This window comes from Loxodonta africana, chromosome 7 (assembly GCF_030014295.1).
Source record: "Loxodonta africana isolate mLoxAfr1 chromosome 7, mLoxAfr1.hap2, whole genome shotgun sequence".
Taxonomy (NCBI): domain Eukaryota; kingdom Metazoa; phylum Chordata; class Mammalia; order Proboscidea; family Elephantidae; genus Loxodonta; species Loxodonta africana.
The window spans coordinates 86488599-86501576 of NC_087348.1; the positions used below are offsets into that span (position 1 = coordinate 86488599).

A 12978-nucleotide genomic window follows, 5' to 3' on the forward strand; every position below is an offset into this window, starting at 1 on the left:
AATTGGGAGCGTGTAGCAAGGTGCATATAAGTTTTTGTTTGAGAGACTGACTTGACCTGTAAACTTGCAATTAAAGCATAATAAAAACTAAAAAAAAAAAAAAAAAAAAACTCGTGATGTTTGCAACTCACTTTCTGGGCTCCCTGTTATACTATGGCTTATTTGTCTATCCCAATGTAAACACCACACTGTCTTAATTACCATGGCTTTACAGCTATCTTGAAATCTGGTAGGGTTTTTTCCTTCAAAATTGTCTTGCTATTTGTATTAGTTCCTTTGGCTGCCAAAACAAACTACCACAAACTTGGTGGCTTGAGGCAACAAAAACTTATTCTCTCATGTTCTGAAAGCCAGAAGTTCAACATCAGTTTCACTGAGCCAAAATCAAGAGCATTCCCTCTGGAGGATCTAGGGAAGAATCAATCCTTGCTTCTTCCAGCTTCTGCTGGCAGCCAGCATTCCTTTGCTTGTGGCCACATCGCTCCAATCTCTCCCTCCATTTTCCCATTGCCTTCCCCTCTTCTAGGAGCCCTGGTGGCACAGTGGTTAAAGCACTCGGCTGCTAACCAAATGGCTGGTGGTTCGAATGCACCAGCTAATCCATTAGAGAAAGATGTGGCAGTCTGCTTCTGTGATGATTTACAGCCTTGGAAACCTGTGGGGCAGTTCTAATCTGCCCTATAAAGTCCTATAGTGTTGCTATATATCAAAAGCAACTCAACAGCAACGGGTTTGGTTTTTGGTTTGGTACCTTCCTCTTTGTGTATCAAATCTCCCTCAGCCTCTCTCTTATAAGGACACTTTTGATTGGACTTACGGCCCACCTGGATAATCTCCCCATGCCAAGATCACACCTGTAAAGGCCATTTTTCCTCATAAGGTAACTTTACAGATCCCAGGGATTAGGACCTGACATCTTTGGGTGGCCATTTTTCAGTCTACTAGACTATTCTTAGCCTTCTGCTCTTCCACATAAATTTTAGAATTAGAATGTTGAGATTTTGATTGGCATTAATCTGAATCTATAATCTTTACAATATTGAATCCATTTATGAAAACAAAATCATTTTCCATTTATTTTTTAATGTCCTTCAATCATGCTTTAGAATTTTCTCGTTACGTCTTACACATCTTTTATTAAATTTATTCCTGAGTCCCTTCCAGTATTTGATGCTATTACAGATGGTATTTTTTTTTAAATGGTATATTTTTAAAACTTAATTTTCTAATAGCTAAAGTACAGAAATGCAAGTGATTAATAATATATACAGATACATTGCCTAAATCTCTTTCTAATTCTAATCATTTGTCTGAAGGTATTTTTGAGTTTTCTATGTAAAGAATTATCTGAGTAATTACAGTTTTGTTCCCTCATATCCAATCTCTTGTTTCTTTTCATTCTCTTACAATGTGGACTCTACTACTATACTAAATAGAAGAGGTGACAAATCTAAGTTTTTAGTGAATATCTTTCATCAAATTAAGGAAGTTATTTTCTATAAACACTTTGCTTAATTATTTTTATTATGAAAGCATTATTAAATGGTTTAAAATACTAATGCAATTATTTACATCATATTTTTTGATATCATTATAGCCTTGAATTCTTGGGAAAACCCCAACTTGCTAATGTGTATTATATTTTTTACCTATTACTGGATAGTGTTCCAGTGTTCCCTTTCTCAGTGAATGGGGACACTGGAACATTTGTTACACTATGGATAAGCCTGGAAACTAACCTCAACCCATGTCCAAAACATCACCCAATTCTATTATTTTACCTTCTAAATATCTCATGTATCTGTCTACCTCTGTCTCTACTTTCGCCACCCTGAACCAAACTACCATAGTCTCTTGTGTGTTGTTGTTAGGTGCCATCGAGTCAGTTCCAACTCATAGCAACCGTACATATAACAGAACATAATCTCTTGTATAGACTACTATAATAGTACCATAACTAGATCTCGGCGCTAATTTTTTAAACAATTTTACTGAGATATAATTCATATGTCATATTGCCCATTTAAAGTGTACAATTCAATGGCTTTTAATAGTAACAAAGCTTAAGACCATCACCCACAATCAATTTCGGAACATTTTCATTATCAGTATTTGCCTCTACAATCCATTTACCACACTACAGCCAGAGCTCTTTCAAAAACGCATATCTCATTTCTGAGCAGGCAGCAATTAAATTTTATTGACACTAATTTTTATGTGATGAACTGCCTAGTTTCTTAAGCTCAAGGTTTATTTCCTTAGTCAAAACCATTTCACAGAATTACAAAGCAACAATAGGTGACACATACCTAGAGAGTTGTGGGCGGTTGGTACCAGCATTGAAGAGAGTGGGGGAGGCATGAGTAAACCACTTCTCAGAGAGAAGGTTGTATGTTTCAATAGCAGCATCAATGTCTTCTTTGTGAATCCCAACAGATACCCTCATCAACATATGTTGTGGTCTTTCAGCCACTATAAACCAAAGAGGAATTTTCCCATAATAAGGCATGTCAGAAAAACTAAGCTGAGACATGTACTTGAATCAAAAAACCCAAACCACACTGGCTGCCATGGAGTCGATTCAGGACTCATAGAGACCCTATAAGACAGAGTAGAATGTCCCATAGGGTTTTCAAGGAGCGCCTGGTAGATTCAAACTGCCAACCTTTTGGTTAGCAACTGAACTGTTAAGCACTACGCCCCCAGGGTTTCCTGATAAGGAACACCAAAATAAAATTAGAAAAACCTTACCCCAATGAGTGGGATAATTATTCACATACTAAACCTAAAGTTCAAAATGTTAAGAGTTTAAATAGAAATGTTAAAGCTAATGACACACGAACATGTTCATTTCTCACCTTTTCCATTGATCTTCAACAAATAGGACCGCTCTAGCGTCTAGAAAAGGTAAAGCAACCAAAAACTTTGCAGGGCAGTTTTTAAAGATACAGCGAATATATCATTTAGAGTAAGGTAATCTGTTTAAATCTTCCATATTTATATAATTTTAAATTAAAAAGTAGGATATTTACTCTTACTGGCTTCAGTTTAGAACAGTTTCAATTGGCTGTTTTGTTTTGGAAAAGACTGCATGAAATTTTCTTGAAAAAGCCAGCTCTGCAATATTAATAACAGAATTTACAGTAGTAAGCATCATCATTATCATCATGGCTAACATTTATAAAGTGCTTACAATAGTCTAGGCCCTGATCTAAGCAACACACACACTCACTTAATCCTCATAACAACCCTATGGAATTGTATTATCTCCATTCTCAAGATGAGGAAACTGAAGCACAGAGGTTAATTAAGTACCTTGCTAGAAGAAATAGAACAGGAATATGAACCCAGGTAGTCTGACACCAACATTCATTCTCTCAATCACTACACTATGCTGTCTGTCAACAAACACAAAAGTACTCAGAAAAGTACCTGGCACACAGTAGGGATTTAGTAAACAGCTGTTACATAAATAGTAGAATAATCTAGAATAATTCTGGGAAACTATCTACATAACTCCTCCAGTAATCCAGAAGTAATATTTGGAAAACTGAAAATAGGCATGCTGTCTCCGCTTTATTCAGACCACCACCACCCTCACCTCACTAATCTTCCAGTTCCATCCCAACTCCTAACAGCTTATTGCCTTTATAGCTATATTGCTAAAGTTGACTTAAGGTGGAGTTCTCACTTATTTGAAACCCAATACTTACCTTGAAACCAAAGTAATTATAAGAGAAGTCTCGGTCATAGATAATGGCTGAATTCAGGCGCTGATGGGGGAAAAACACATAATTAAAATAATCAGAAAATCTGTTTTCAACTAGATTTATTTTCACAAAATCTGTTATCTTTCAGCCCTGATTCTAAAGCTAAAATTGATATAAAATAGAAAAAAGATAACTCTAAGCATTATTGCTGTAGAATAGAAATCCATATATAACATTAAGAAAAAGAAACAGTATAAATTGAATATCCTAATTAGGCTTAAAAACACGCATATTAAAGACTAGATGAGAACTCTCAAATTTAAGTTGTGTGATTAAAGGTTATTTTAAAATGTTGCCTATCATATGTATAGTATATCTGTAACTAAACAGGGAACTAACGTGAGTGGTCAATACTCTCATCCTTAAACATGTTTTTAGATTGGCTGTTGATACAAAAGTATTAGTACCATGTACTTTTTTATATAATTTATTTTATTGCTGTTGGTGTTGAGAACATACAGCAGAACATACACCAATTCAAGTTTACATTTACAATTTAGTGATATTGATTACAGTCTTCAAGTTGTACAAACATTTTCACCCTCCTTTTCTGAACTGTTCTTTCCCCATTAACATAAACTCATTGTCCTTTAAGTTTCCTATCTAATCTTTCCACCTGTTGTTTTCAATTTGATCCCATACAGTTTCTAAAAGAGCACAATGCTCAAGGCAGACATTCTTTACTAGGTAAGTAAACTATTGCTGGGTTTAAAGAAGACTTTAGGGGAGGTACCACATACTTACTAATACATATTTTTATTTTAAAAATTAGCGCATTTTAAACTGCATGTAACAATATATAAATAACAGGAGGCAGGATTCACTACTGCTAAGGCTCTTCAAATCTATGGTCTTCAACAGATTTTAAACAAATTACTGCTGTGACAGTAAGATTTTATAGCAGAATTAGCCATTGTCACAGAATTTTTGTAGGCTATAAAGCCATTTGGAGGAAAATGAAAGCAGCGAGGTAAAAACAATCATTTGGATAGCGAGAAATGGAGCTGGTTTTTCAAAACATGAGCAGTGTTTCTGCATAATGATCCATGTCCATGGACTACAGAAAATCTACACCAAATTCTGCTTCCTCTTTCTCAAATTTTTGAGGACATCTTTATTGTCAAAGGCAGGTAAGCCTAGCTTGAATAGTGGAGAACCAAAATACTTGATTGTCAATGTTTACCTTTTAGACACAGGTTTTGCTGTTATTTTTGTTTTAACCTGTCATTGAACAACACACGAACAGCTAAGAAAGAATTTTCTCTCAGTCTCTTCTGCACCAGATACATAGTTAGACAATCAACTAACCATTCTATTACCTAAAGTTAATGCTGGCTTCTTATCTTTCCAGATATCCATGGAAAATAAACCCTGTGTACAAGGGAGATGGCTAGACCTACATATCTTTTCCCTTCTATCCTCTGGGATCTAGGTAAGAAAGAAGTTGGAATCTAAGTGGATAAGTTTTAAGTTGCTGAGCAAGATCTTTCACAATTTTACCTAAGCAACCTTTTTGGGAGTCAGTTTGGCAATGTCTATCAAAGTTTTGAATGCATATACTTTTTCACTCAGTAATTCTACCTGAGGTATTTATTGTATCAACATATGATTAAAAGACCTACCATACAAGGATATTCACTGCAGCGAAAAATGAAAAACAATTTAAATGTTCATCAATAGAGGAATGCTTACATACTCATACAACAATATATAAAATGGAATGCTATGCCGCTATTAAAAAGAACAGAGTAAATTCATAAATGCTGATACAGAACAATCTCTAAGACATATTGGTAAGTGAAAAAAGCATCAGCGAGAACAGAATGCTACCACTAAAAGGAAAAATAAATGTGTGCACAGATACGTGTATGTATAGAGTAGCTCTGAAAAATACATTTAAAAAATGATAAAATGTTGTTTCCAGAGAGGAAAATCAGGATTCAGAGCAGAGCAAGAAGAATACTTTTCACCTTATATTCTTTGTAGTGCTTAAATTTTTAAACGTATATATGTTATTTAAAAAAAAAAAAAAACTATCAAAAAACATTTACCAGGAAAGCATCATACATACATCTTTATTGGCCAAAACAATATCCAGTGTTGAATTGGCCACCATGGGAGAGTGTTTGCCATTATGAGGATTTATGTAGTTGTACAGGTCTTCCATCACATCTAAAAAAATGAAAATGTCACAAAACCATTAACAGACAATTCAAACTTTAGGTAATAGTTTAAAACAATGGCTCTCAACCCTTATTTTTTCCATTCGAACCCTCCTCCCCACCACCCAGTGCCTAACATAGAAGGTGCTCAATAAACATATATATGCTAAATAAATATATCATAATGTTTCACTTAAGGAAATGATCTTCAAGAGTTAGCATGTGTGTAAGCTCTTGGAGATTGAAAAGGATTCCCAGGTGTGTGTGATACCTTATCCCCATTGAAAATTATTGGCTGAAAATAAGGAAATTCAGAAATTATCATCTCACAAATTGTTTTTATCCTAACAGAACAGAAACTCAACTTAAAACTCAGGATCTAGAATCCCAAGCATTTCACTTCTATAAAAGCATATTTCATAAGCTCTCTCACTTTGCACTTCTTCAAGACATCATAGCAGTTCTTAGCACTATGCATTTACATATAAAACACACACACACAAAATGCTGAATTTTTGAATGGGACTGAATTGAACCTACAGAGCAACTTCAGAAGGACTGACATCTTTACAATAAATCTCCTGAAGAGGGAGGATATAATGATTGAGGCCTTATATAGTAGATCTAGAATTGAGAGCTGAAATATTTCTAACCCCAGCTAGTCCACCAGCTGGCTTCTTACAAACTGAACAAATTAACCTTCCATTGTCCACATTCCCTGAGCTGTAAAATGGGAGTGAAGAAATAAAGTGCTTCCTAGTAGTGACAAGAGATCCACTGTTACATTTTTTTATGGCATTTCCAATCACCCCGCCGCCAGCTGCCAAAAGACAGGCTTTTTTTTTTTTTTAAAGAACAAAAAGGTAAAAAAACAAGGATTCACTGATCCTTCCAGGTAGTAGATACCAGCATGGAGAAACCGGAAGTTCTAGTCCCCTCTCTGCCACTAACTTGCACATTTTGCTATTATAAACAAGATGTAACTTTTCTTTTGACACTCAAGGTTTCTCTCTAGTCCCTTTAAAAATTTTCTGAGAATACTAAAGTCTTTCTAACTTTCTCACCCCAGACTCACCACTGAACACTTTCTTCGTTTCTTTGTGCAAGTTAGAGACAGCAATCCTTGCTGCCAGGATGGCATAGTCAGGGTGCTTAGTAGTCAAGGTCGCAGCTGTTTCAGCAGCCAAAGTGTCTAGTTCCACAGTGGTGACCCCACTATATAAGCCTTGGATTACTTTCATGGTGATCTGAGCCTACAAAAACAAAGCCAAGAGTTACTTGCAGCTTTCCTTTAAATAATAATAAAGAAAACAACCATATTGACATCATAATAAAACAGCCAACTACTTTTTTGGAAAAACTATTTTTCAGAAAGGTGGGCCGTGGAAAACATAGTAATGAGAATTAATAAACCAAAAGAACTGCCAGAAAACACATACTACAAACACAATGAAAATGTGTCACTTAAAAAAAATAATAATGGTAGTCTTTAAAAAGATTAAGTCTCATAGGGAAATTGCTGAAGAGAGACCAATGATTCTGTAAGTATTTCCTCACCTTTCATTGAAATTCTCCCTAAGTGATCAGGGCGCCAGCTACATCCTTACTCACCTTTGGCCAGTTCCACATAAGGACAAGTATAGGAAATAAAATTAATCAAACCTTAATCATTCTAATTAAAGCAAATGAAGGTCTGCAAAGCTTATCAGTGGTTACCAGGGCGGGGAGGAAAGGGAAAAGGACAGTCATTGCTTAGGGGACACTGAGCTTCTGCTAATGGTGGTGGAATAATCTGGAAAAGGACAGTGGTAATGGCTGATGACGATCAATGGCACAGCACAATGAACATAATCAATGTCACTGAATTGTACACGTAAAAACTATTAGATTAGAAGGGTTTTGTTATACATACTTTTATCACAATTTAAAAAAGAGAGAAAGATGAAGGTCTGAATGAAAGTTGGAGCTGAGTCATCAATTTTTGCTTTCCCCCCCCAACAGTTTCTGCACGTACAATTCAGTGACAGTGATTACATTTTTCAAGTTGTGCAACCATTCTCACCCTCCTTTTCTGAGTTGTTCCTCCCTCATTAACATAAACTCACTACATCCTAAGGTTCCTATCTAATCTTTCAAGTTGCTGTTGTTAATTTGACCCCATATAAATAGTTCTTAAAAAAGCACAATGTTCAAGGCAGACATTTTTTTTAGTAGTTAAGCTAAACTATTATTTGATTTTAAGAAGACTTCAGGGGATAGTTCTGGTTTAAAGATTATTTCAGGGCAATAGTTTTAGGGGTTCATCAAGTAATTTTTAATGACTACTCTTTCTTTAGCACTTCACAAATTACAAAATGTCAACCTTCATAATCTTCTCTGATATTTCACAATAACCCTGTGAGATGGTATTATTACTATCACCACTTTACATGAGGAACCTGAGGCTCAGGTTACCGGGACTTGCCCAAGGTTATATTACTATCCGAATCTTCCATTCAACCTCACTGCATTACACTGCTATCAAGATCATATTATAAGAGGTTCCACTTTCAAAACATACAATGCACAACTTAATACCATATTAACTCTCTTTAAAAAAATACATTTTTAAGAGAAACAAATTATAAGTTGCATATATGTGTATGTGTTTACTGCACCTTTAAAAATCAGCCAATCTTAACAGAAAATGAGTATTTCCCAGCTGACTAAGGCTCATCCCCCTCAAAAAAAAAAAAAAAAAAGAAAAAAATATATATACACACACACCCCAGGAGGTAAGTAAAGGGCCAAAAATAAGAGAAGTAGAAAAAATCATATGAAGCAAGGAACCCAAGATATAAACCCTGCTTACTTACAGGATCAACAAAGTCCATATTGAGTCCATAGCAAAGCTTCTGGATTCGAGAAGTGATTTTGTCAAACATGACCCGCTCTTGGCGGCCATCTGAAGAATCAAATCATACAACTCATGTTAGAACTAATTAAGATGCAATGTCAAAGAATCAAAATGTAACCAACTTCTAAACTTTTTAAACTGAACAACATGAAATCCTACTATAAAGATAAAAGATTCAGACCCCCAATAGATTCATCAAGAGATTATTTTTGTCTTCCCTGATGTCATCTTCAAAAATTAGGGATACTACACTGAAAGCTCTCCCTTCCCTTACATTATAAAATCAGATGGATTCTTGCAATAACTTCCCAACTGATCTATTTTCCCCCTTGTCTCACACAACAGCCAGGGCTATCCTTTAAAACTTAAGTTAAAAATCATATCATTTACTACCACCATGCAAAGCCCCTAAGAGTGGTTTCCCATCTCCTTCAGAGTAAAAGTCAAAATCTTTACAATAGTCCATAGGACCCAGAACCCACACAACCTGCTCTTTGCCCCTCCCCCACCCACCACCTTCACCTTCTATTCTCCCACCCTCCTCACTCACTCTGCCCTGGTAACCCCGGCCTCCTTGCTATCCATATCTCCTTTGCTCAACATTCCATTCTCAAGGAGGCCTTTCCTGATCACTCTATTTTAAATTACAATACCCCAAACATAACCCTACTCCTCTTAGCCCCTCCCTTTCTATGCTCTATTTTTCTCCATAGTACTTATCACCATCTGACATACTACATCGTTTACTTATATGTTTATTGTGTGCTCCCCTGCCACCCATTAGAATATAACTTTCAAAAGGAAAAAGATTTTTGTATGTTTTATTTACCAATGTATTCCCAAATGCCTAGACCAAGGCCGAGCACATAGTACCCAAAACCCATGCCGTCGAGTCTATTCAGACTCATAGCGACCCTACACAACTGAATAGAACTGCCCCATAGGGTTTCCAAGACTGTAATCTTTATGGAAGCAGACTGCCACATTTTTCTCCTGAAGAGTGGCTGGTGGGTTCGAAATGCTGACCTTTCAGTAAGCAGCCAACTGAACCACTGCGCCACCAGGGCCAGAGCCCAAGGCTCCTTGTCTGCCTTTGGAATTTGTCTCAAGCCTCGGGGTGTCCGTCCCTGTGCTCCTCCCTCTTCTGATACTTTTTGGGTTTGTCAGACTTGGCCCAATTGACCTGGTGCCCAGGGTCTGGCTGGTGGGAAAATGAGACTGTGGCCCCTGCAGGCCTGTGCTGAGGTGACGACCAGAGCAGCAAAGTCATATAGAAAGCAGCGTCACTTGCCTATGACACACCTGTCTACTCAGATTAGCAAACACATCACTTCCCAGGCAGAGGCAGCTGTCCTCGTTGTCCTCACAAATGGCACATAGCACACAGTAGGCACTCAAATATTTATTGAATGCTAAATGATTTATAAACTTGCCTCCATTCTAACGCCCTCATAATAAACTTGCTTGCATGGCCTCCTACAGTAATTAGCAGTTTTGAATTTATTTCACATTATGTATAGAAGTATTTCTTTTTATTTATAATTCAAGACCGTCCAGAGGCACTCTTAGTTCTAATATTGTGGGAATATGGTAAGCAAATACATATGTACCTTACCCAGTCCTTTCACCATTTTTGTACTTAGATCACAGTCCTTCCCAATAAAAAGTCCTTCTAGTCTTAGTTTAGAAACCCTGGTGGCATAGTGGTTAAGTGCTACAGTTGCTAACTAAGAGGTCGGCAGTTCAAATCCACCAGGCGCTATCGGGCAGTTCTACCCTGTCCTATAGGGTCGCTATGAGTCGGAATCAACGCGACAGCAGTGGGTTTGGTTTGGTTTTGGTTTTAGTTTTAGTTTACATACAACTTTCATTTATTTACTCTCACCAGGAATAGTGGACATATCCAAACACTAAATAGCCTTAAACTTCGGCAACCTCATAACATGTTCTGTCATTTTACCGATGTTTATTCATAGAGTGGGGTTAATTATCATACCTATTTTACTTGGAGCCCTATTGACACAGTGGTTAAGAGCCTGGCTGTTTACCAAAAGATCGACCATTCAAATCCACCAGCTGCTCCTTAGAAACCTTATGGGGCAGTTCTACTCTGTCATATAGGGTCACTATGAGTTAAAATTAACTGGACAGCAACGGGTTTGGTTTGGGTTTTTTATTTCAGCTGCCTTCATCAGTTTATTGTTATAATTAAATAAAGTAAAAAAGTGGTTTTGTTATAACATTGGTAGAGTTATAACTATTATATCTCATTAAAAATAATGCTCTTATTATGTGGGCAGCTCCTGTCTGGAGGAGAGATGAGAGGGCAGAGGGGGACAGAAGCTGGCCAAATGGACATGAAAATAGAGTGGCGGGGGGAAGGAGTGTAGTGTCTCATTAGGGGGAAAGCAACTAGGAGTATATATCAAGGTGTATATAAATTTTTGCATGAGAGACTGACTTGATTTGTAAACTTTCACTTCGAGCACAATAAAAATTAAAAAAAAAAAAATAATGCTTTTACAGGGAAAACACTGACCACAGTTATCTGATACACAATAGGCACTCAATAAATGTAAGTGTCCCATACTGACTGATTTAGTTTCTGTCTCCTCTGTGTTCCTACAATACTCTGTAACTACTAGCTAACAGGCAACATGTGAAATATGTGTTCACATTTGGCCTTACCATTCACTTCTATATTCTCAAATCTAGCTCAGTGCTTGGCACAAGGTTCTCAAACATTTGACAAAGATTGAATGAGCAATAAAACCACTACTTATCTACCTCAATAGGATATGTACTTTTTTTTCCACACTGACTTATAAGCACTAAGGTGGCCCTCCTCTTTCTGAACACCACTGTGATCTCCTTTACGGACCAGACTTAAAGATGCAATGTTTTCCTAGAACAGAGTAAATTTCCTGGCCCACACAGGGACTGAGTCCTCAGTGCTCTACCAACTGGCTAACTAGGCAGACAAGTGACCACAAAGCAACATTAGCAACTGAGAATTCTGTAGCTGCCAAAAGCTTTGAAATTAATCAGGAAACCGACAAAAAAATATAATGGCAATTGTCTTTACTCACATTGGAGAAGGGGAGGCAGACTTAAAAGGTTTAAAGGTCCACTGGCCCACTGCTCTCCAGTCTATCATTTCACTTGGTTAATTTTTCAACCCAAGCGATTTTATCACATCATTAATCCCTGCTTCTTATTGCCTACATTACCCTCTTCTCTCAAGCAAGGCCTTCCTTAATTTGGCCCCTTTCCTATATAGGCAGTCCCCTGGTTAGGAACCTGGGACTTACCCTTTAACGTTATGTAAATTTGCCCTCCCTTTAAAAGGACTGAACCAACCCCTACTTGCAACAAATTCTTCAGCACAATCACCTTCACTTGCTGCACTTGCAGCTTTTAAACCACTGAAACGCTTTGAGCAATTTCTTGCACTAAAACCCATAGCCATCGAGTCAATTCTGACTCATAGGGACCCCATAGGGTTTCCAAGGCTGTCAATCTCTAGGAAAGCAGACTGCCACATCTTTCTCCCACAGAGGAGCTGGTGGTTTCGAACCGCCGGCCTTTCGGTTAGCAGTTGATTGCTTTAATCACCTCGCCACCAGTGCTCCTTTTTCTTGCACTGAAGTGAGGCTAAATAAGAACTGTATGCACCTATTCTGACTTACCTACAATTTCTTAAAGACACACTCAGGAAGAGATCTCGTTCGAAACCCAGGGAATGTCTGCTGTTGCGTGCCCTGGAGTGGATTCCTACTCACAGCAACCCTATCGGACAGAGCAGAGCTGCTCCACAGGGTTTCCAAGAAGCAGCTAGTGGATCTGAACTGCTGACCTTTTGGTTTGCAGCCGAACTCTTAACCACTGCACCACCAGGGCTCCTGCCTATAATTACCTATAAAATATCCTAAGTCCTAATAGGGCCCTCCACTCCCACATCTGCATCATTGCTTATACCTTACTCTGCCTAAAAGTCCCTCTTCCACCTTTCCATACATCTAAAATCTACTCACCCTCCATATCTCACCACCTCCAAGAAGCCTTCCCAAACCATTTTACCTCACATTAACCTCTGCCTCCTCTGAAATCCACTAATTGTCTGATTCCTCCTTGGTTACAAGGTGTCTTC

The 12978-nt window shown here is 37.5% G+C and overlaps 1 protein-coding gene across 2 annotated transcripts in view; it reads right to left on the reverse strand.

Moving 5' to 3' along the window:
* The window catches only part of RRM1 (ribonucleotide reductase catalytic subunit M1), a 43214-nt gene that overhangs the window by 26633 nt on the left and 3603 nt on the right, over window positions 1–12978 (reverse strand). The window contains exons 2-7 of one of the 2 annotated variants that reach the window (XM_003420072.4): window positions 8788–8876; window positions 7008–7185; window positions 5842–5942; window positions 3714–3773; window positions 2859–2898; window positions 2310–2472 (exon numbers count right to left, since the gene is read on the reverse strand). In XM_003420072.4, coding sequence (XP_003420120.1) covers window positions 2310–2472; window positions 2859–2898; window positions 3714–3773; window positions 5842–5942; window positions 7008–7185; window positions 8788–8876 — 631 coding nt within the window. Of the gene's footprint in view, window positions 1–2309; window positions 2473–2858; window positions 2899–3032; window positions 3092–3713; window positions 3774–5841; window positions 5943–7007; window positions 7186–8787; window positions 8877–12978 lie in introns of those variants that run through there. The other variant, XM_064288594.1, reaches the window with a different exon arrangement.